The following is a 22,624-nucleotide window of genomic DNA, read 5'->3' as shown; positions in this document are numbered from 1 at the left end:
AGTGTTTTCTCCTTAAGATGAGACAGCAAGCAAGACGTCCATTCTCATCACTTCTATTCCATATTCTACTGGAGGTCCAAGCAAGTGCAATAAAGCATAAAAAAGAAATCAAACACATAAATCAGGAAGAGGTAAAGCTGTACTTATTTGCAAATAACATGATGGTGCAAACAGAAAATCCTAAGGAACCAACCAGAAAGCTATTAATGTTGACCTTTGTATTCCTTCAACTCACAAAAATTGACTGTATTTCTACTCTATCAAGGAACATTTAGAAACTGAAATTTAAAAATACAATTTTATTAATAATAGAATCTTTAAACAATAATTAATTACCAAATAAACTTTACAAAGTATGTGTAAAACCTATACATTGAAAACTACAAAATCTTACTCAAAAAATTAAAGAACTCTTTTTTAAAAATAGACACACACACACACACACACACACACAAAAGGGGGTTTGAGCTCAGTGGCAGAGAGTATGCTTAGCACACATGAGGTCCTGGGTTCAATCCTCAGCACCACTATTAAAAAAAATAAAAATAAAAATGGAGAGACACTATATAATGTTCATGGACTGGAGGATTCAAATTGTTAAGATGTAAATTCTTCCTAAACTGATCCATAGATTCAATGAAAGCATAGAAATGATCTCTGTAATCATGGGATGCTCAAAGAAACGTTCATAAAAGGAAAAGACCCAAACATATACAAGCAGTTGATGTTCAATAAAGGCATCAAGGCAATTAAATGAGAAAAGGTTATTTTCAACAAATGTTGCTCCAATAACTCGCCATCTGTGTAGAAAAGAATGAACTTTCACCTCTACTTACATCACATACAAAGTTGATTTGAAATGAATGACAGGCCTAAATGTAATAACTAAAACATGAAGAAGAAAGCATAGAAATGATCTCTGTAATCATGGGATGCATAATCATGAAAGGAGAATTTTTTTCATAAAGCTTAAACTAACACCCAATAGAACACAAACTCTTATCAAAGAGTTACTCTGAATATACACATAACGTTTAGGGTATTTTGAATTCAGACATTCACACCTACATCTACCATTGCCACTGTCTGCAGTTTCACCAATCTGTAAGTCTCAGTTTCCTCACCTGTAAAATAATCTCAAAGATCCCATCTGGCTGTATCACTAAATGTTCAGAACAAGGATTCCTGGTAAAAACAAAAACTCTAAGCATCAAATAGGTGAGAAAGTAAATGGGAATATAAAAAATCATTCACTTCTTTAGAACACAGCATATTTCCAGCAAGATCATCCAACTTCCAACATACAAAAGACTATTACAACCTTATGTAAAACTCAAAAAACACAACTACACTAGGAATAAAAATCAACTATATCGCTCAGATATCTACCTGTTTTCCCTGAAAGCAAGCCACATAGTAGAAAGATACTCAAATTGGAATCTGTTATCAACTTTCTGGATTGTTGGCATTCAAACAAGTCATCTGGTCTGAGCCTTGGATTCTTATCTATTTAGAGATTGGAACAGATCATTTTGGAAGTCCCTTCCAACAACAGTGACCTCTCAAGAGAAAAAGAAAAAGGGTATTTAAATTACATTAGTTAATCATCTGAAGAGCTGCTCAGCCCCATGCTCAGTCTTATGTAAGTATACGTAACCAAGCAGACTCTTTATTAATATATCAGAAATCCATAACACTTGATGATTACTTCAGATTTAATGATCTCACATAAGCAAACACACAGAGAAGAATTATTTCAAGGAACATTAAGATACATTAATTTTCCTATACAGCCCTACAGGATATATTCTAAGGTCAAAAAGGAGTGTCCAAAAAAGGAAACTGGTTTCAGTAATTAAACCACTTCCAACAGTTCAAGTGCTGTTCTGGGCTGTGGTGTACGTCCCAGAACAGAAGCAGATGAGGGCTCACGCGGGATGTCCTGCAGCCAACTCAAGACCCTTATGCTCATGTGTGACATTTTAGTTTAGCTTTTTTTAAGGATTGTTATTTTTTCAACTTAATTTTGTTTTATAATTATGTGAAATATTTACATGGCTCCAAATCCAAATCTGTAAAAAACAAATCTGTTCAAAGAAGTCAAGCTTCTTCTCCATTCCCTCCACACACTTCTGAACACATTAAGGTGAAAAGCATGGGCTCTGGGTTCACATCTCGAGTGAACAGCCTGTACTGTGACTTCACTTATGTCCTCGAGTCCACAAGGTGACACTGACAGAGCCTCCTCCTTCCTTACTGACAGTGCTGTGAGGATTAAGTAAGATCACTACGCGTGGTGCTCAGCTTTGTGAGATCTCAGTGAAGGTTACCCCTAGCATCAGGCTCCCATCTGAGGCTCCCCGCAATCCTGCAGCCCAGGCACAGGTCAGGAGGTGAATCTGGAGGTGCCGCACCACTGGCTGAGGGCAGGGAGCCCTCTGGCCCAGACTGCGACTCATCTTTCAGCCCCAGCAGCATACCACAGCACTTACTCCTAAGATTCTATGATCATTACACAGAGGATCCCTACAGCCAACACAGGAGAAAAAAGAACTTTCTTCCCACCAGGGCAACTTCCCAAGACTCACTGTGTTCAGTGCATTCAGAGTGGTGTCGTCCCGAGATGCTGCCACGCAGCCATCTTCCGTGGAGCCTCCGTCACACATCCCTGCAAAGGCCGCCATGCTCCTTGGGGGGAGGGATGGGAAAACATCAGTGTGGAAATTTTTAACCCTCAGTTTGCACAGTATATCTTCAACCCAGACCAAATTCCATTACTATGTGCGTGAGTAAGCCAGAGTTCTCGGCCCTGCTTCTGGTCTTGTTTAGAAAAAAAATTATTTTAAGTTCCTCTGCGTTCACGCTTCACTCACTGAGAAAGAGAAATATGACTTTTATCCAGGTCCATTTGTTACTTCTTTCCGTGCTTTATCAGTCCTCAGATTTTAGATGTGAGGGCATGAATAAAACTATTTGCCATAACAGTTAGCTAGATTGCAATCTTTTGAAAAAAGGCTCCAGAAAACATGTAAAGTTAAGTCCTCTGAGACTTTACTTAACTCCTTTCATACCATACAACAACTACCTTTAGGTGAACTGAAAGTGGAAAGGAGATGAAAAGAACTCGCAGCAGTCATTCGCCCCCACGTACCTCCACACTGCACTGCTAACCACACAAGAGCCTGAGCTAAAAGCCAGTCACTGTGTTTTGTTCTAGTGTGTTTGTTGCACGCTGTTGACGCTGCAGGAGGTGAGTCCCAGCAACCACTGCAGACAGGAAGGTGCTCTGCCTGCACTGTGATGTGTCTGGGACAGATTAAAACTTCTCATTTTGTAGTTCAGGCATTTTCTAAAGGTTAGCAAGTACTCACACAGGTAAGCTACAAAAATGTAAAGTTTAGGTCAGGTACCAATAAACAGCCATAAAGTAGAGAAATCTGTAATGGGATTTTAAGATGAGCCAATTACCCAACTGTATTGAGAAATGTTGACAACTGCACGTATGGCCTAAGATGCTCTCTTTCTGAAGAGTTCTAAAATCTGATGTGAGGCAAACACCAAGAAGAAAAAAGTGACTTTACCATGGTAAGCCACTTCTCTCTGGTAGAAAGGATCAGGGTTCTGATTATAGAAGGTATAACAAAGTCAGAGAATTCCCAATATACAAATTTCAGGGGGAAAGAGGAAGTTTCTGCTAATCAATTCAGAAAGCAGGACGCTGTGGATTCCTATTACCTTGCTGCCCTCAAGTACATCAGGAGGTCACAGTCATTGACTCCAGGCATCCAGACCAGTTCCTCGTGTTGGGTCACAGTGTCTCCATCGGGAGAAGGGAATGGTTGCAAGTCGGGAAGCTTAGCCTGTAAGACAGGGATGAAGAGTTACAATCAAGGCACATTTAAAGAGCTGCCTCAGCAGGCAGGTCTTGGGGATAGATCCAGAAGTGCATTGAGCCTCTTTCCTTAGGTAGCACAGAAATAAGAGAAAAATCTAGTCACTGAACATGGCCTATTGCAAATTTTAGGATCATTCCACTATGGATGATTTCACAACGGACTGCTTAACCTCTACTTAAGGAGCAGCAAACTGTCAAAGTAAACCAGTGCAAGCATGGTCCAAAGAGGGAAAAAGAAACGCACATGTGAATAAAAGAAATTATAAAACAAGACATGTCTCAGGAGATAACAGCTCCTTGATAAGGAAGGGAAAACCACACACATTTCCAATATAACAAGTTTACCAAGAAACATTTATACAAATAACGAAACCTCACCTCAGGATATTTGCTAAAAAACTTCAGTGAACTATCCTACTGAACTAATGGTACTTTCAACTGAGTCAGTAACAATGAGTCAGAGTGACCATCCGAAAAAGCCATGACGGTCACATTACAAACACAGCTGCACTCAATGATGACAATGGAAATTAGGTAAGTAGTGGCTTCAGGAGGAGAGGACTGCTTGCGACGGGGCAGGAAGGAACTTTCTGAGATGACAAATGTTCTGTGTCTTGATATGAACTGTCACAGCAGACTGCACGGTATACGTAAGATACGAATAGGTCCCTATACATAAAGCATGCCTCAATTTAAAACATTTTTTGAAATATCTGAACACGAGTGCTCAACAACCAAGATTCTAAGGGAACTCTGTTAGAGATTTAAATATCTGCAGCGTTTTCTCATCCTTCTCTGCTGGGACGGGGCAAGAGTCAGCAGGCACTCTAACTACCATAACCATCAGAGCCCTGTAAGAAGTCAGCCGTCTGCAAAACACACGTGTTTTTATTTTCTCAACTTACAAACATGGTCAAATTTAGTCTAATATTTTAAATTAAAAGCTGAAGTTAAAAAGCTCCAGTGTCCGTGGAACCCAGGCAAAAAATTTAAATGAATGAAGCAGGCAGAGTGTACAGCCAATAGAAATAAAACAAGAACCACGTATTTCACTTTCAGTATTCTACTGTCCACAGTAAACCCAACCCTACATCCCAGTTTCAACTGGCCACAACTCCAGTGCTTCGCACCCTGCGGCAGTGGCCCCCGTACTGGGCGTGCAGGTATTAGGTACCAAGGAGCAAAGGGAATCAGGGTAAAGGGAACAAGGGAACACTGCCATGCAGGAATGAGAACCAGTGTCTGTACATCCTCTAGTTTCTCCCAAAGTCCAGGAATCTTGACTTTAATGTGAAAGTTCATGGTTTTAAATGTTGGTTATTGAAGTTTTAAAAGCAACTGTATGGCAAGACACAACATTAGCAGGCCACGCAGCTCGCAGGCTGCAGTCTGCGATCCGCTGCATCGGCTGGCTCTGGTGCCTCCAATGCGTGTTAAGTGCTGACCTCCCTCAAACAAGGATGCTCTTTTTTAATTAGCTCTGCTTGATACACATAGCAAAAGTATAAGGATAACATTGAAACACGATAGCTGTTCCTATCAAAAAGTCTTTGACATCTGTACTGAGCTGCTCTTTTCCAGCACAGGTACAGTGCCCGGTGCAGCAGCTCTCCAATAGCTGTTTGTTACATTAATTAAAAAGGACTATTGCTACAGGAGAGGACTAACCCCTCTAGAGAAAAATAGGCTAGAAATAAAATGGGGGGGGGGGGGTTACAGCTCCAGCACGTGCAAGGTTTGGGTTTAGCCCCCAGTTCCTCCATATCAGTCAAATTACCACCCCCAAAATAAAAAACAAACAAAAGTTAGTTTACAGAAAAAGAAATGCAAATGGCTCTTAATCATAGAAAAAGATGATCAACCTTGCTGACAAGAGATATGCAAATTAATGACAGAGATACAATTTCCCATCTATCAGACTGACATAAATGCCAAAGTGTGACAATGCACAAGGCTGCGTGTTAGCACTCACATGAGCTCCTAGTATGAATGCAAAGTGGTACAATCTCCATGGAGGGGAATTCTGTCAACCCTCAGGATTATAGGTGCATCTGCCCTCTAAGCCAGCCATCCCCTTCTGGGGATAACATAATAGCCCAAAGACATGTTGGCAAAATAAAAATCTCTGTGTACAAGCTATTCATTGAGGCATTACTTCTGATAGCAAATGACTGGAAGCAACACAAATACCAACGGGAGGGACTGGAAGAATGAACTTCTCCGCCCAGCTAGTGGAGTCCCAGAAGGCTGCAGAAGGAAATGAGGAGGAGCCCTACATATTGCTATGGAGGGAGCATCAGGATATAGTGTCAAGAAGATAAAAGAAAGGAGGTAAAAGTGTTTACATTATGCTGCCATTTACCTAAGAACAGGGGCGTGGGGAACAAAAATAAGAATGATAAAACCTTAAGCTAAAAAACACTAAAATAACAATAATCCATCAGAGAGGCAGGGAACGTGTGGAGGAGAAAGGGAAAGAAGGTGAACTTTCTTTGAATATACCTCATTTGTATGTTTGACTTTGGAGCCAGGTAAACATTTTACATAATTATAAAGGCAAAATTAAGTTTAAAAAACAGCAATCCCTTAAAAATTCTAAAGCAAAATGAAATAAATGCACCAAACTATGTTTTCAGCTGGTTCCTCTCTAGGAACCATTTCAAGTAACTTCAAAACATATTAATTGGCCTACAGAGCCTTATATTCCAAGGCCAAAAAACAGGCTTAATAGTAATCTGTTTTCAATAATCATATTGTTCGTAGCAGTGGAGTATTGTTATTCTGAGCTGCTACAGATGTATTAGAGGATTAAAGCAAATGAATAATTACGCAGGTATCATTTAAAAATTAGTTTTGAGACATGGGAAAAAGAAACAGACGCAGATGAAAGAACTACTTCATCTATAGGATTAAACGTAAGGCCTAGATAAAATTCTGAATTTGAATTAGAAGTATCAGAAAGAAAACATCACATCTCAAAAGAAAGAAAAGGAGGGAAAAAGCGTTATCTCCTAATCTGCTCCCTGAAGAGGCCCAGCAACAGTAACCGACCCAGTAAGAATGAATGTCCCAGCAGCCAGTCAAAAGACGCCGCTTCCCACTAAGACAATGAGGGCTCCTGTAGAAGGTCAGTCCTAGACCTAGGGCAGGGAGTACACATGATGACACATTAAAAACCATGGCACACCGGATAAAAGACTCCGCTGAAGACACTGGGGTTGAGTTCACAGGACACAAGACAGCAGGAAGACCAGCCCCCATATGGATGATCTAACCATCAGCAAGAACAACTGCAGCTGGCTGCAGGTAATTTTAAGTCCACTGACGACGCTGGAAGGTGGGGAACCAACTCCGCATTTTGAATACTGGTAAAAATAGGGGAAGATCCAAGCATTTATCTTGCCTTTCTTATGTATTTCAGTGAATCAAAAGTTGACAAGAGGGAAAGTTGATCAGCTAATAAATGAAGGAATGAGAATTAGTGTCACATTTTTAGAGTGGATCGAAGTAACAACCGTCGGCTCCAGTCACCACGACGCACATGTGCCGGACGGAGCACGCGGCACCGCACACGCGTGTTCCTGCCGGGGGGCAGGGCACCCAGCTGGAGCGCAATTAACCTCTCAATTTAACTACTAGGTCTCCAGACGTGTCAGGAACAGGGGAACAAGTTTCATGACACATGAAGACGCAATCAGTCACCTCCAGACTGCAGCGAACCCCACCAGACAAAACACTCTGCTTCTTCCCATATGTACTGAGAGGGGGAAAATAAAAGAAATGGATAAATTAAAAGAGATTTAAGAGACATATCAACCAATTGTAATGCATAGCTCTTATTTAGATTACAGTTTGAACTGTAGAAAAAAGAAAGGGAGGGAGAAAAGGGAAGCAATCAATGAGGGAATTCTGGACATAGCAGACACTTGAGTATTAAGAAACTGCTTATTTTCATTAGGTGTGATACACTGTGATTCTGGGCTTTTTTTTTAACTTTTTTTTGTTAATTGAAGCATAGTTGGATTTACAATGTTGTGCTAGTTTCTGGTGTATATTATAGTGATTCAGTTATATATATATATTTTTCTTTTCTTTTCTTTTCCATATTCTTTTTCATTACAGGTTACTACAAGCCACTGAATAGTTCCCTGTGCTATACAGTAGGCTCTTCTTGTTTATCTGTTCTGCACATAGTAGTTAGGATCTGCCTATCCCAAACTCCCAGTTTATCTCTTCCTCCCCCTTTCCCCTCTGGTAACCATAAGTTTGTTTTCTGTGTCTGTGAGTCTCTTTCTGTTTTGTAAGTAAGTTCATCTGTGTCAGTTTTTTAGTTTCCATATATAAGTGATATCGTTTGATATTTGTGTTTCTCTGTGTGATTCTGTTTTTTGAAAAAGCTCCTGTTTTTAGGACATTCACAAGTAAAATGATTCATTTGTGATTCATTTCAAAGCAACGAAGGCAGAAGTGCAGAGGAGAACAGACAAATAAGGCTGCCCGTAACTTGACAGGTAGGAAAGCTGAGTGGCGAGGATAAGGGCATTTTCACCATGTTATCTTTCCCTGTTTTCACATGTTAACCTTGTACCTAATTTAAAAATTTTAAGAAAGGAATACTGCCAATTCACAGAAAGTCCTATTTAGTGCTCCAAAACACTTCTTTTTGAAAATGAAGCATAATACATATTTAAAATATGATATACAATAAATATTTGATTTTAAATGAAAGTACACAAAAATCCAAGCATAGTAAATCTGCTCCTTTCCAAGATTTTAAGCATCTTTTACTTAAGAACCACTCTTTCTGTTATGGCAGGGGAAAAATCTGTAAAATAAAACTAGTACAAAGATCTAAAGCAAGACACTAGAAACACACGGAGGAAGAAGACATGGGTGGGGAAATACAGTAGCTAGAGAGAGCACGGGGGGAGGTGTCATGAGGTGGGACCAGGATGACCTGGATCCTGTGATCAAAATGTAACTTGTAGGCCTGAAGGCATGAAAAACACAGCTGAGATGTAGCAGTCAGACCCGCCTACTGGGCCACAGCAAGAGAAGGGTGCGCCTGAACAGGCAGGGGCCAAGGGGGGTCCTCCTGCAGCCTTCTTCTGCCTGTCTTAGTTACAAGCCCAGCCCTGGGACAAGAAGTATCTTCTACAAGTCAGATGCCTCTAACAGTTTCTGTGTTTTAGTTTTAATATTCCTTCACTTCTTAATTTCTTTTTCGTTACAGTTAAAACAGATTCTTAAAAATACCTATGATATGTAAGAAATGCTCAACATTTAAACAGAAAATCCTCTATACTCTGATAAAGGAGACGCCTGGAATGCATGTCCTAGTACATGACGGCTACTGTGACTCAGGTCCAACATCCACTCCACCTCACGAGACAGTCCAAGCCCATCGTGCTAATAAACCCATTTTCCTCAAGTCTAGAAATGATCACATGACCCAATCCCTGGCACTGAGATGTGGGACTAATGGAGACCTGAGAAATTTTTCCTCCTAAGAGGAAAAGAAGGATGAGCCCTTTCCTCCTTTCAACATTTGCTGTATCTGCGTTCACTGTAAGATCCACTATTACTTTACGTGCATTTAGAAGGAAGAAATGCTACCAATTAAATAATCACACTATCGATGTCAGGTCCAGTGAAGCCTGACATCAGAGATAATAAAATGTGAAGGAAAGAAGGCAGCCCCTGGGGAGAGCTGAGCACCAAACCAGGGGAACCACAGAGAAGCAGAGCAGAGCCCTGGTCCTGCCTGACCAGGATGTAATGATATGTGAAACCATCAGCAGCCACGTTCAGCCAGAGTTTTCTGGCCCTGCCTGTCAAACATCCTAACTGACACAGAGATTAAAAAAGAGATGACAAATGTAACTAGAATCCCTGTAAACTGAATAAAACATGGATGGAAGGGCACAGGTCATGACACAACAAGCTTCCAACTGACAAACATCTTAACCAGTTTGACTTTTCTGAAGGGAAGTTAACAGGAAAGTACGTGGTGACCCAGTGTTCATCAACAGACGGACAGATGTACAATGAATTATTCAGCCTTGAAAAGAAACTAAATTCTGCTACATGCTACAATATGGGAGCACCTTGAAGACCTCTAGATGCATCTACTAAAAGGGCAAATGCTGTGCAATTCGACTGACACAAGGAATCTAGAATGGTCAAATTCAGGGCCACAGAAAGTACAAGGGGGTGTTGCTAGAAAATGGGGGCAGGAAGAACGAGGAGTTCCTGTTTAATGGGTACCGAGTTTCAGTCTGGGAAGATGAAAAAGTTCTGTAAGTGGATGGTAGTGATGGTTGCACAACAATATGAATGTACTTAATGCCACTAAACTATATATACACTTAAAAATGGTCAGAATAACAACATTGTAAACTGACTATAACTCAATAAAATAAACAAAGGGCAATGTAAAACAATTTTTAATATTATATAATGCCAATGAAACATGAAATCTCATTAATACAGTTCTAGAAATATTTTAAGAATAAGCTCTTGTTCAAAAGACTAAATAAAGCTTCAAAGATTTTTAAAAAGCGGTCAGAATAGTCAATTTTATGTTATATATATTTTACCACAGTTTTTAAAAATACATGGTAATCTAAAAAAAATTAAATCTCTACATTTACATAAAATTCTCAGTAGCATAACAACAGTTCTAAGTTGCTGCTCAACAGAATAAAGGGCCAGTTGAATATTAACAAATAAAAACCTACTGAAGAAGCTACTGAAATTTGCTTTACCTGATGGCTAGGACCAACACGAATTTCTCCTTGGGTACTGTTCAGCCTCCTGTCATGAAAAGAACAGATCAGGTTAGCACAATATAGTTTTGATGTAAACAGTCACACGTTTTTCAAAGAAAATAAATCACTTGAAACACATGAGGGGTAACTCAGGAAGAATGAACTTTTCCACTACTTCTAATGTTGCCCTGGACATGTGTAACCCCCAGCAACACCCCCCCCACACACACACACAGAGCGCTAAAACCTTTTCCTTCTAAAAAGCCCTTCACTGTAGCTTCCTGGCTTGAGTACCTACACCATCATTATCTGACACCTCAGAAGAGATGAACAATCCTATAGCACAACCCCAATACATGTTCCTTTCTTTCGAAACATTTCAGGGTGCCCTACACTATAAATCTTATTAAAATATAAACAAGATAGCTTACAATTCCTAGCACACACACTGGGTCGGTCATTCATTCATTCATTCAACAAATATTTATTAAGTACCTACTATCAGCCAGGAACTGCCCTAGGTGAAGATAAAGCAATGGAACAAAAACAACATTCCTGCCTTACTGCAATTTTTATTCTAATTTGAGTAAAACACAAAGAAACAAACAATAGCTCAGATGATGATAAGGACCAAGGAATTAAAGAGACAGTAAATGATGAAACACTTTTACAGCTCTTTATACAGGAGGGTCAGAAGAGGCCTTATTAATGAAGTGGAACTTGGGCAGAGGTGTAATGGAGGTGAGGGGGTGAGCCCGGCAGGCTCGGCAGCGAAAGACCTGTCTCACTGCTGCGTCACTCCTGCCGCACCTGCAATACTCACTCCTCCTTGTTCCAGATCCAAACTGCCCGGTTCCTTCTAAAAACCACTGTTTCACTGAAGCTTTTCTTGATCTCCTCCCCGTGCCACCTCACACACCCCCGTAAGTGCGGGGTGCCTTCCTCTTTTCACTCCTTCAGGGAATATGCATTGAATGCCTTTTCACCCCAGGCCTCGCACAGGGCACGCAGTGGGCACACGTGTTGGACAAAGAAACACAGCCCCCAGCCTCCCAGAGCTCAGTTCCCAGAGTTCCCTGTTCCCCTCAACTTTCAATCTCGACTGTCTGTGGGCTATCTTAGGAAAACCCTTTCCGTGCCCAGTGACAAGCCTTTACTGTGTTTTGCAATCACCTCTGAATTTCCACTACTGCTGAAGAGCAGGCTTTCACACAGCGAGGGCTGCTCAGTGATGATCTGGTGACTTGGACTGAGCTGAAGAGCATAATAAGGCAGCAAAGACAAAGAGGAAGCAGTCTCTCGTTTCTCTCCCATGGATCTGATACCCTCCACCATTAGTTTTGAAGCCGTTAAAAGAGTTTTGGTAAACTATTATTTCCTTCAGGTCCAACACTTTCTTCTTTAAACCTGACAGTTTTTCTTATGAAGAGTCTAATTTTGGAATAGTGGGCAGCAGATCTGATAAAGGAAGAGAGAGACTAACAGAAAGAAAATGGGCTAATCCTTAAGAAGCTTACAATCCATCTACCTGGGGAGGGAGCATCCATGCCCCAAACACCAGAACAGGTCCAGTCACTGCATTCACAAGCACAAAACATTTCAGGAAAAGCAGGGCACAAAAATGCTAAGGGGAGGGATCAAAATTAGGCAGGTTTCAAAAGGAGACAGTCTATGAAGTTCCAAAGAGACCCCTCAAGGGGATAAGGAGCAAAACTGCAGGGGTTTCCCAAGAGCAACTAAAACCCTGAGACAGACACTAAAAAAGAGAGACTGTGGTGGAAGAAAAGCTTGTGCTAAGTGCTGATTTCAACATACAAGCCGTCTTCGTTTCTTTATTTAAAAAAAAAAAAAACTTTTTTAACTTGGGGGGTAATTCAGTTTATTTACTTATTTATTTTTAGAGGAGGCACTGGGGCCTGAACCCAGGACCTCGCGCATGCTGAGCGTGCGTGCGCTCTACCACTTGAGCGCTCCCCACCCACGTCCGTGTCTTCGTTTCTTTAGCAGGGGGACGGCATGTTGAAATGCAGAAGCTAGAAGTGGGGCTGGAGTTCCAGAAGGTTTGTGCAGCAATCACGAGAAGCTGTTTTAGGAGGGATGTAGAGGAATCCAACAAGCCAGGAGGCTATTTTAATCCGAGCACTTCTTTAAAAAAACAAGCAGTCAGTGTTACCAACCATTTCCCTTCCAACTTGTCCCTTTCTGTTTCGTAACTAGCTATGAGCAAAAACTAGCTGCCAAAAGCTCTCTCCTTTATTTCTAAATACTTTCCAAACGCTTGCCTGCCTACAAGTAGGTCGAGCCAAAATGTATCATCTCAGAAAGCTTCAGCCACAGCCTGTCCAGTAACTTGTACCACAGCTCAACTTTCAGGTTCTTCTAGAAGATCTATGTCCTGCCAAGGTTCTCAAGTGGTTGGTTATGAAAGCCTTTCCCCGTCACTGCTACATACACTGCAAAGTCCTTGATAACAGCAGGACAAACATCCTTGGTTCATTTTAATTTTATTTCTCTTTTTTATTTTTTTGCATGGGTTTGTTTTTATTTCTTTTGTTTTCTTTTAATATTTTAGTAAGCCAATATTATCACATTTAGCTCAAAATTATGCCACAATACAAAAAACAACCTCTCAAAATATCTTATTGAATAGAACTGCTTATACCCCACTTATTTTGTGCAAAAAATAGGAGGCTAATAATTATTAATGCCACTAGTAACGATACAAGTGAGACAAAAATGTGCTGGGGTATCTTAAGAGCCTAAATTAGAAATCTGTTTCTTTTACGTTTATGTCAATGAAAGGTACTAATAAGTGCCTTTATTAGTGAGTAGATTGAAAAGGACAAAATAAAACAAAGAACCTTTTAAAATTAAAAATCAGTTCTTACCATAAAAGTATTTATCATACGTAATTTTTAAATATTAGGGTTTCATAGCAAGAGATACAACAGAATTTTTAAAATATTTTATTTATTTATGTTTGTTTTGTTTTGGGGGGGTAATTAGGTTTATTTATTTACTTATTTATTTTAATGGAGGTACTGGGGATTGAACCCAGGACCTCATGCATGCTAAGCACACACTCCACCACTGAGCTATATACCCTTTCTCCTCAACAAAGTTATTTTTGAAAAGGATTAAGATCCAAGGTAAGCAGCCAACGGCATTAGCCTACCATACCCAGGAACTCCCTCTCAAATACAGAATAAATGGCAGAAATACTTTTTAGGTCCAAGATAAAAAGAGGTAGGTAGCAACACACCCCATTAGAGAAAACTGGACACCTCTGACAGAAAAACTATCAGAATATGAACTAAAGATGAAAAACAAAAAGTAGGCTTCATGGGAAATTGCCAGTAACCAGCAATGTCTAGAATTCAGCGAACAATTACAATCCTGTCTTCTTTTGACAGCATCCAAACTCTAAATGTTCCTCCCCTGCCGCCACCCTCGCCCCTTCTGTGGTTCCTACCTCACTATTAGAGGGCAGCATCTCCTACCTCCATCCACTCTGGGACTCCGGGCTTCTGGATCAGAGACTGAGATTTAACTCACTCTATATCCCCCAGAACCCAACCTAGTACCTGCCGAACGGTATTACTCCCTCAGAACAAACCGAAAACCTGGCTGTATGAATATTTCTCGACTACGAAGATGTAAAACTTGACAAAAATCAACAGGAATTATTTTTTAAATGCAGTATCAACAGCTTATAGAAAACACTGTTAACCATCATATGCTGACCACTACATTCTTCTTTCTATTTAACACAGCATTTCTCAAGCTTTTTGGTCTCAAAACCCCTTTACACCCTTTTAAACTATTGAGCATCCCAAGAAAGCTGTATTTTTGAGGAAGTCCGAAAACTTATTTATTTATTTATTTACTTATTTAAAAATAGCGATAGGTTCATTACATAATAAAATATACTCATGAAAAGTAATTGTATTTAAATTCAAAAACCAGTGAAAATAGAGGCTCTGTTTTACATTTTTGCAAATCTATGAAAAAATCTAGCCTCACACATCTGTATAACTGGGAAATTAAAGGATATTTGAAGTTTTTTTTGATAATTATGAATATTCTTTTTGATACTATACCAAAACTCAACACATGATTGTTTCTTAAATTTTTCTCCACAATATGAATCTAAAATCTTATCAGTGATCTTCTGGACTCTTTTATATTAAAATCTATTGGTCTGTCTTGGCCTTTGGATGGATCTTCCACCCATGATTCTGTCATGCATTGGTTGGATGAAAAATACTAGTTCACTAAGTTTTGCAGATCTTCCAAAACATTAACACAGTCAATTATACAATTTTTTAAAGTCATATTCATTAATATCACCAAACATCTTGTAAGAAAAGCCTGTTAAGTGTACCGAAGCTGTCAAGCTCAGAGCAGTGGGTACAAGTCTTTCAAGATTCTAATTATTATTTTAAAGCCCTCATCTTGCATTGGCAAAATACTATCAGTTGTTTCCTTCCCTTCATTCATTTTCAAGATAATGTCTGCCAGTCAGCCACGCAAATGAGCACAGTTTGTCAGTTATTCTTTTAAATTAAAATGGTGTTCCATGAAAGAAGTGGCCAGTTAAGCTTCTGACTCAAACAAGCATTGCGCATCCCTGGGTGTGTGCGTCTGGAGGTCTTCCATGGTGCTTCCCATTTCATCATAAAGAATATTACAGAGACAGAAACTCAAGGGTCAGAATTTGACAAAATTAATAATGGGGCCCACAACCCAGCTCTGAGAAGCACTGATTATGATACATTCTGAGCTTCAGAAAATACTGGCACTAACTAACTATGATGATTTATTGCCTCCTGTTGTGTATTACTTGTTCCCCTACTCTATCTACACACACGTCTTCCTCACTCTAGCTCATCAACGTGAAATATGAGACCTTCTACTTCTGTTGAAAAATAGAGACATTCACGCATGTAACCTGCTTAAGAACTATGACCCTGTTACACAGGGATGTTCACAAGAAGAGAACAGACACTGACTGCATCCACATTAATGGAAAGCAAAGTGAAGTCTGGAGCCACTTTCTGAAGTCACGAGGACTGGGATTAACTTGGGGGTCACTGTCCAATAAATGTTCATTGGACTAAAGTTTTTTAAATATTGGAGGCTAAAATTCAAAAGGCCCTAACCTAGAAAATGCCAGGTTAATCCTTCAACTAGTAACAAAGGCTAACATTTAAGTACTTTCTGTCTATTCTAGGTCCTCTACAGTATTATCTCATTTCTATGTATTAATTCATTTAATTCATATTTTGATATTAATGAGCACACCAGTAGTGTTACTCATAGAAATTCAGATCTTATTCTATTTTGAGTTTAAAAAACATAGCTATTAAAGAGATTTCTGCTTGATGTACACCATTCCTTAATTAACACAGTAAGTCTGGACAAAGCCAGGGAGGCCATTAATTAAGGAAGGAAAATCCAGGCGAAGGACAGTATAAATCCCAGCAAGGTCAGATACAGGATACTACATATGAAATAAGAAGCCAAAGATGGAAATCATACCCCAGGATAATGCAAGACATATCTATGTACATCTTTATTCTCACCTCAGGGTTTCCACCTACTTATCTTAAATTCAGTTATCTCATAGTTGTATGACAAACACAAGCAAAATAATAATACTAGTTTTCATTTATTAGGTGCTCTCTATGCCACGTGTAATTATTTATTTATTCCCATGACACTCTATGAGGCAGAATCTACACTTTATAGATAATATTAACAGCAGTATTTGTAACCTTGATAAAGAAACTAATGTACACACTGAACATTTACTACGTACCAGGCATTTTGAGCTGAGCAAATTCCAAGCATGTTCTTATCTAATCTTAAGGATGACCTGTAAGGTAGCTGCTGTTATTATCTACCCAGATAAGGAAACTGAAGCTAAGAGAGGTTATGAAATTGCCTAAGATTACACAGCTAACAGGATGGAAAAACCAGGATTCAAACTCAAGTTTAGCTGACTCCAAAGTCAGAGCTCCTAACCACACTCCCATACGGCAGTGATTAAGTTACCGAACCAAAATTACACAAATAATTATAAACAAAAACACTACAAGAAGCCATATCCTTTCCCTAATTCAGCTCTATGTTCATTTCTAACATCGAAGCAAGAGAAAATAATCAAAAAGTTATTTTTAAGTTTGAAAATCATGTTAAAAGAGAAAACTGATTAAGTAACAAGTTCATACACAGAGAACTATATTCAGTATCTTGTAGTAACTTATGGTGAAAAACAATATGAAAACAAGTATATGTATGTTCATGTATGACTGAAGCATTATGCTGTACACCAGAAATTGACACAACATTGTAAACGGACTTCAATAAAAAAAAATATAAAAAGTATATATATATAAAAGTATAAGTAAACATATATATATATATATATACACACATATATAAAAACTCTCCTATCAAAGTTAATGGCCAATTGTCAAAATGAGAAAATTACAGAGGTGGAGAACGAATTACTAGCCACCTGATGTTAGGGATGGTGGGGGAAGCAGGGAGGGAATTGAATTTTAGTGATGATGGAATCGATCTTGATTATGATGGTTACACAAAGCTGCACTTGTGAGGAAATGGCACAGAACTATATACACACTGTACTAATGTCCCAACTCCGGGCTCTGATGCTGCACTGGAGTTCTATACAATGTGCCTACTGGGAGTAGGAAGGTACATGGAGCATTCTGTAGTATCTTCCAACTTTCTATGAATCTAAAAAAATTAAGTCAAAAGAAGAGGTTAGTTGAGTTATGTATTACAGACACACTGAGGATAAGAAAGAAAGCCAAACACGAGAAAAGCTGATTAAACGACAAATAGATTCCTTTGATATATACTGCAAACAGCTGAACTAAGTAGCTGAAGAAATAACACCACAGTTAATGAGCAATGAAATTGAAGGAATTAACTCAAGTCACATATTTCTCTTTTTCCTGTACTTACTGGGGATCTCTGGTGTGGGGTCATCCTTTTTGGGATGGCCTTAGCTGTGAATCATAGTATCAAAAGCAAAACAAAACAAAACAAACAAAAAAAACCCACCCTCACCAGCAAAGAAGAATTTCTCTGTGCAGCTAATGTAAGTAATAATTTTTTTAAAACAGCTGAGTTTAATCCCCATTATTCTACAAATCTTTGCTCTGGAATCTGAAAAAATAGTTCCGGAGCCAAATTACAACAATAATGTAAGTTACTGTGTTTATTCCTTGAGCTAAAAAAAAAAATAAAGAAATTCATTGTATATGAAATCTGATACAAAAGAAACCGATGTAACAAAGCAGTATCCATGGCAACTACAACTTAATATTTCAGTCCTCTTCAGCTGCAGTGGATTAAATAAAATGACAAGATGTTCCCTTTGAAAAGTAACCTGTTACCATGGAAACATTTTAGTCTAAGAAGTAAACAGGGAATGGACAGAAAGGAGCAGGAAGCCTGCAACTGAATATCAAAAAGGGAGAAAGCCTCTATGCAAAGCAGACGAGGCAGCGGTGGGCCGGACGCAGGAGGCTTTGCCCAGGAAAGAGGCGCCCCTCCCCAGATCAGACCACTTCTGCACCAGAAAAGAGGCGACGGTGTGTGGGAGGCAAGGGTCTGTTCGCTCAAGACACCCAAACATCTCTACGTGACCATGGTGACTGCTTATGACAAAGGGTCCTGGGGAGAAGACAAGATGGTAGAACAGAGGCCTTTTACAGGCAGCTGGCTTCTCAACATAATCCACGCCCAGAAGGTAACAGCAGTGTGGCCCCTGGCCCATTCCCCTAAAGGCTGGGACCGGTTACTCTCAAATCAGACCCCTGATCTGTGGCTGGTGTTGAGTGTGAATGAAATCACCGTGCAGTCTTCCTTTACCTGTTTCTTCAGATTGCAAGGCTCAAACAGTAGATCATTCTTATCTTTTCTATAGGGTGTCAAGTTGAGCAGGAAGACTGACATGAAATCAATACAAAGAAGACTCTAGAAACCCTACATACTAGCTCATTCAGAAAATGACCACAGAAACTGACTGTGGGTCCAGAATGAGATACACCAAATTTTAGGAAAATCAAAAGGCAGGAATGAGAATGAGGCTAATAAGAAGCAAGCCTAGAACGGCAGGCTGGGTGTCTCAGGTTTCTCCAGGATGAACACGTGTTTCTAAAGCAGTCTTCTCAAAAGTCTGAAATTTCTCTGAAGTCTGACATAGCTTCTTAAAAATCCATGTAAATTTTGTATTCTATTCCATAACAAACTCCCATTCATTTTAAGATAGAAAAAGAAAATTTCCCTAAATCTGAGTAAAGTCACTGTGTTCTGTGTACCCTCAGGATGTCCCACCGCCTGGAGTGAGGCGTTGGTACACACACCTGCGTCTAGATGCTCAGGTGCAGGGGACCGGCACAGACTTCAGAGTGTAATGGACCTGGATTACAATTTCAGTACCAAGGTTCTGTTAGCTCTCAGTGTGATCTCGAGGACACAATTCAGTCTCTCAGAGCCCATCTATAAAACCAAGTTCATAAGACAGCAAGACTGCTATAAAAATAAAAGACGACCTACGGGAAGAAGTAGGCACAATGCCTGCTGCTAGGCCGTCATTACTATTATTAACTCTGAGCACTGGCAACAGAGAGAAGAGGACATAATTCCTCGCTTATGAGATCCCAGCACCACCTACCTCCCCTTTAGCCTCTTAACCACAGCCGTGACCTTAATTTAATTTGTGTAATTATCCTGACTGAAAGCACCATGTAGGCAGGAACCAAGTGTAATTTCAGCTCACCGTTTCATCCCAGAGCCCACTGCCACTCACCAAATCCATTATATATGAATAAACGACTCCAATATTTTAACTCAACTGTTGTTTAGCCATAAATAGCAACCAAGTGCTTTACTGCAGAATTAAGTCAAGTCACGTGTGACAGAAGGCTGGCCCCCTCCAAGCAAAAGTGATCTGAAACAGAATTGATAAAATGCCCAGGAGGAGTAAAACTCAGTATTCATTCAAAATGAAAGAAAAAGATGATCAGTCAACATTTGAAAGAGTTAATGTTCCAAATTCACACGCCAATGCCAAGGTCAAGACAGGAACTCTTTAAAATCCAGAACCATATATTTTAAGTTTTCTCTGATGAAAGGTTCCTTAGAGGCCGTCTGACTCCAGTCTTCTAGCTTGACAGAAGACATCAAAGCCCGTGGGGATAAAGGTGTTCATTTGAGGGGTTACAGTGAATTAATTACAGAGGATCCTCAACCCCTCTCCTTTCAGAGTCCCCGTGAATATAATTCAGAGTCCAGAACCAAGAATCCAGGCATTGGCTAAGGAATGAGAATTTCCATGCTGACGATAAGATGCAGTAAAAATGGCCTCTACAAAATAAGATGTAACATCAGAAAGAAAACTGGCCAAATCATTTTTTTTAAATAACATGTGAGAAAGGATTCCATTTCAAAGCACTACAGTGACCTTGCGCCACTGTCCAAAGTTCTTATTTGCCCACACTCTCCCCCATTAGGTAGTAACGCGCAGCGCATCAGCCCAGGGCACACACCTCCGGCCCACAGCAGGCTCCTCACTGGCTTACAGTCATCACCTGCTGCAAAGAAGGAAACGGCTGCCAGGACCGCACCCAACACCAAGCTGCGTGCACATGCACGCTCACGCACACACACAAAGACTTCAGAAAACAAATTTATTTTTAAAATCCCACCGGAATTTATAAAGCAGCAGGATTCAAAGATAAAGCCAATCTCCTTATCAAAAATGTTGCTGGCTTTCTGCACTGAAATCAAACTTTATAATAAACAGGAATGGAGTGTCCCCAGAAAAAGAGGGATTTTGGACCAAGCAAGTACGTCTACAATGCGTGTCTAAATGTCTCTCTGTTCCCACAGGGAAGTCTCTGGGAAACGCTATTTAAAAAAATAGGACCATCACCTTATTCCTCTTCAGTGCAGTGGTGTGAATATGGGGGGCAGGGAGGTGAGGGGAGAGGAGGTGGTGGAAATGGTGGTGGCGACACGAGCATTAACACACACACACACCGTGCCCGCTATAGGAGATAAACGCATAAGAAGAGAGTAACGTTTGATGCTGCGCACACCAAATGTTACATGATGTGGAAGTAGAGCTTTTTTAAAAAAAATTCAAGTGTAAAGAAAAATGTAAACACCCAAAGAGCAGCCAAAAAAATGGTGGCTAAGCCACTGATCATTAATTTAATTACCATAATTCCTAACACAATTCCTAAGACTGTCATAGTTGAATAGGGCTGACCAAAAAATACAGACATTGTTATAACTTTACCTACATAAGATCATAGATTTGGACTTTGAATTAATAACAGTAATACGTGAGCAACTATGTGCCAAGCACTTTCACACTGTTTCCTTCCAATCTTTTTAACTGTGAGAAATATTTAACCCCATACGACCCACAAGAAAACAGAGGTTCAGAGGAGGGAAGGAACTTACCCAATGGCACGGCTTGTCCAAGGCACTCATCAAGTGGAATCTGAACCACATCATCTAGCTCCAAGTCCACTCTCCTCTCTTACCATAGATGCCACTCATTTAACTCAACATGTTTGTGCCAGAGGCCCACCTGTCAGACTCTGCCCTGGGAGCTGAGGGCACAGTCCCTGCCCCAGAAGGCTGAAGTTCATCAAGGAAGACAATCACTTGAATAGTCACAAACACATGCAGAGTTCAAAGAACTCTGACGGAAATAAGGTCTAATTATCTCAACTGAATTAAAATGAACTGTCTTAGCTTCGTCCCAAAGTATCAGAGAGCAGACAAGAGACTTGAGTTTTCTTTCAGATTTGCTGTAAAGATATGGTCAAGAACCAGTTCCCTCCCCGATCAGAAACTGCTCCGTACTCATGACTGTCGGTTTGGGAGGAGATTCACAAATGCACACATAATTTCCAATCTCTCTTCAGCCCATATTTTCTATTTTTTCTCTCATTCTGTCAGATAGTTGTTTTGCAGCTTTAAAATGAACGTGTGTCTGGTGGAAGGACAACTTTGTTCAATAATGACCAAAAAATAAAAGGAAAAATGAACTTGGAAAAAGGATCAGGACCAATGAACAACTGAAGAATCACAGACATGGTGAACCTCAGGTTGTAGGTGCATCAGGGTCTTCCAATTAATTCTTAAGCTAACACACCAGCCAAGTCTCGGAAGTGGTCAAAGGCAGAGGGATGTTATGAGCAGATTCACAGACTGCAAAATTTATGTTGCCAGAGGAACGTTTTATCGGGGTGGGGGGGTGATTAGGTCATTTATTTATTATTTTTTAATGGAGGTGCTGGGGATTGAACCCAGGACCTTGTGCAGGCGAAGCATGTGCTCTACCACTGAGCTACACCCTCCCCTCAAGGAACACTTCAAATGTAAGGATCAACCTCAAATTCTGATTCAAGATGTTGATATAATGACAGGAAAAGCTAATAATAGGATGATATTTGGGGGAACTTTTACACAGACCCCGGTAGTAACTACATGTCCTCACCATCTCAACAGATGGCTATATGCGAGCCCCACAGATGCACGTCTCATGAGGCCAGGCCAGCTAGCCAAGCAGGAGGACCCTAGCCAGAGTGGATTCAGCCACAAGAAGAGCTTCCTGATCACATCTGATTTGCTAAATGCAAAAAAAATTGAAGAAGAATTGAAGAGAACAACACAAAGGCAGTTCCAGTGTCCTCCTACCAAGTATTCCCCTGACTCAGACAATGGGTTTTCTGAACCGAGTCAGAAACTCGAGTCCTGCAAGGGTCCCACATGCGCCAGGCCCAGCCCCTCAGTCTAGAGGAAGGGCCCTTCCAGACTCACAGAAGGAGCGGGAAGGAAGAGCAACGGCACTTCCAAGGGAAGTGAAAGAAGACAAGTTTCAGAAGCAACACTACATGGTACG

General features: G+C 40.1%; 1 protein-coding gene and 1 non-coding gene across 5 annotated transcripts in view; both read right to left on the bottom strand.

The window, feature by feature from the left end:
• RERE (arginine-glutamic acid dipeptide repeats) overlaps positions 1–22,624 on the bottom strand; it is a 366,200-nt gene that overhangs the window by 107,573 nt on the left and 236,003 nt on the right. For all 4 annotated transcript variants that reach the window (XM_074377496.1, XM_074377499.1, XM_074377498.1 and 1 more), the window contains 3 exons: positions 10,663–10,711; positions 3,736–3,860; positions 2,589–2,688 (listed from right to left, as the gene is read on the bottom strand). In XM_074377496.1, coding sequence (XP_074233597.1) covers positions 2,589–2,688; positions 3,736–3,860; positions 10,663–10,711 — 274 coding nt within the window. The remainder of the gene's footprint in view (positions 1–2,588; positions 2,689–3,735; positions 3,861–10,662; positions 10,712–22,624) is intronic.
• Positions 22,008–22,080, bottom strand: TRNAA-CGC (transfer RNA alanine (anticodon CGC)). The gene has a single exon. It is a non-coding gene; the product is annotated as a tRNA-Ala (tRNA).

Source organism: Camelus bactrianus, chromosome 13, assembly GCF_048773025.1.
Source record: "Camelus bactrianus isolate YW-2024 breed Bactrian camel chromosome 13, ASM4877302v1, whole genome shotgun sequence".
In the NCBI taxonomy this organism is placed as follows: Eukaryota; Metazoa; Chordata; class Mammalia; order Artiodactyla; family Camelidae; genus Camelus; species Camelus bactrianus.
This window is presented reverse-complemented; position numbering and strand designations above follow the sequence as displayed.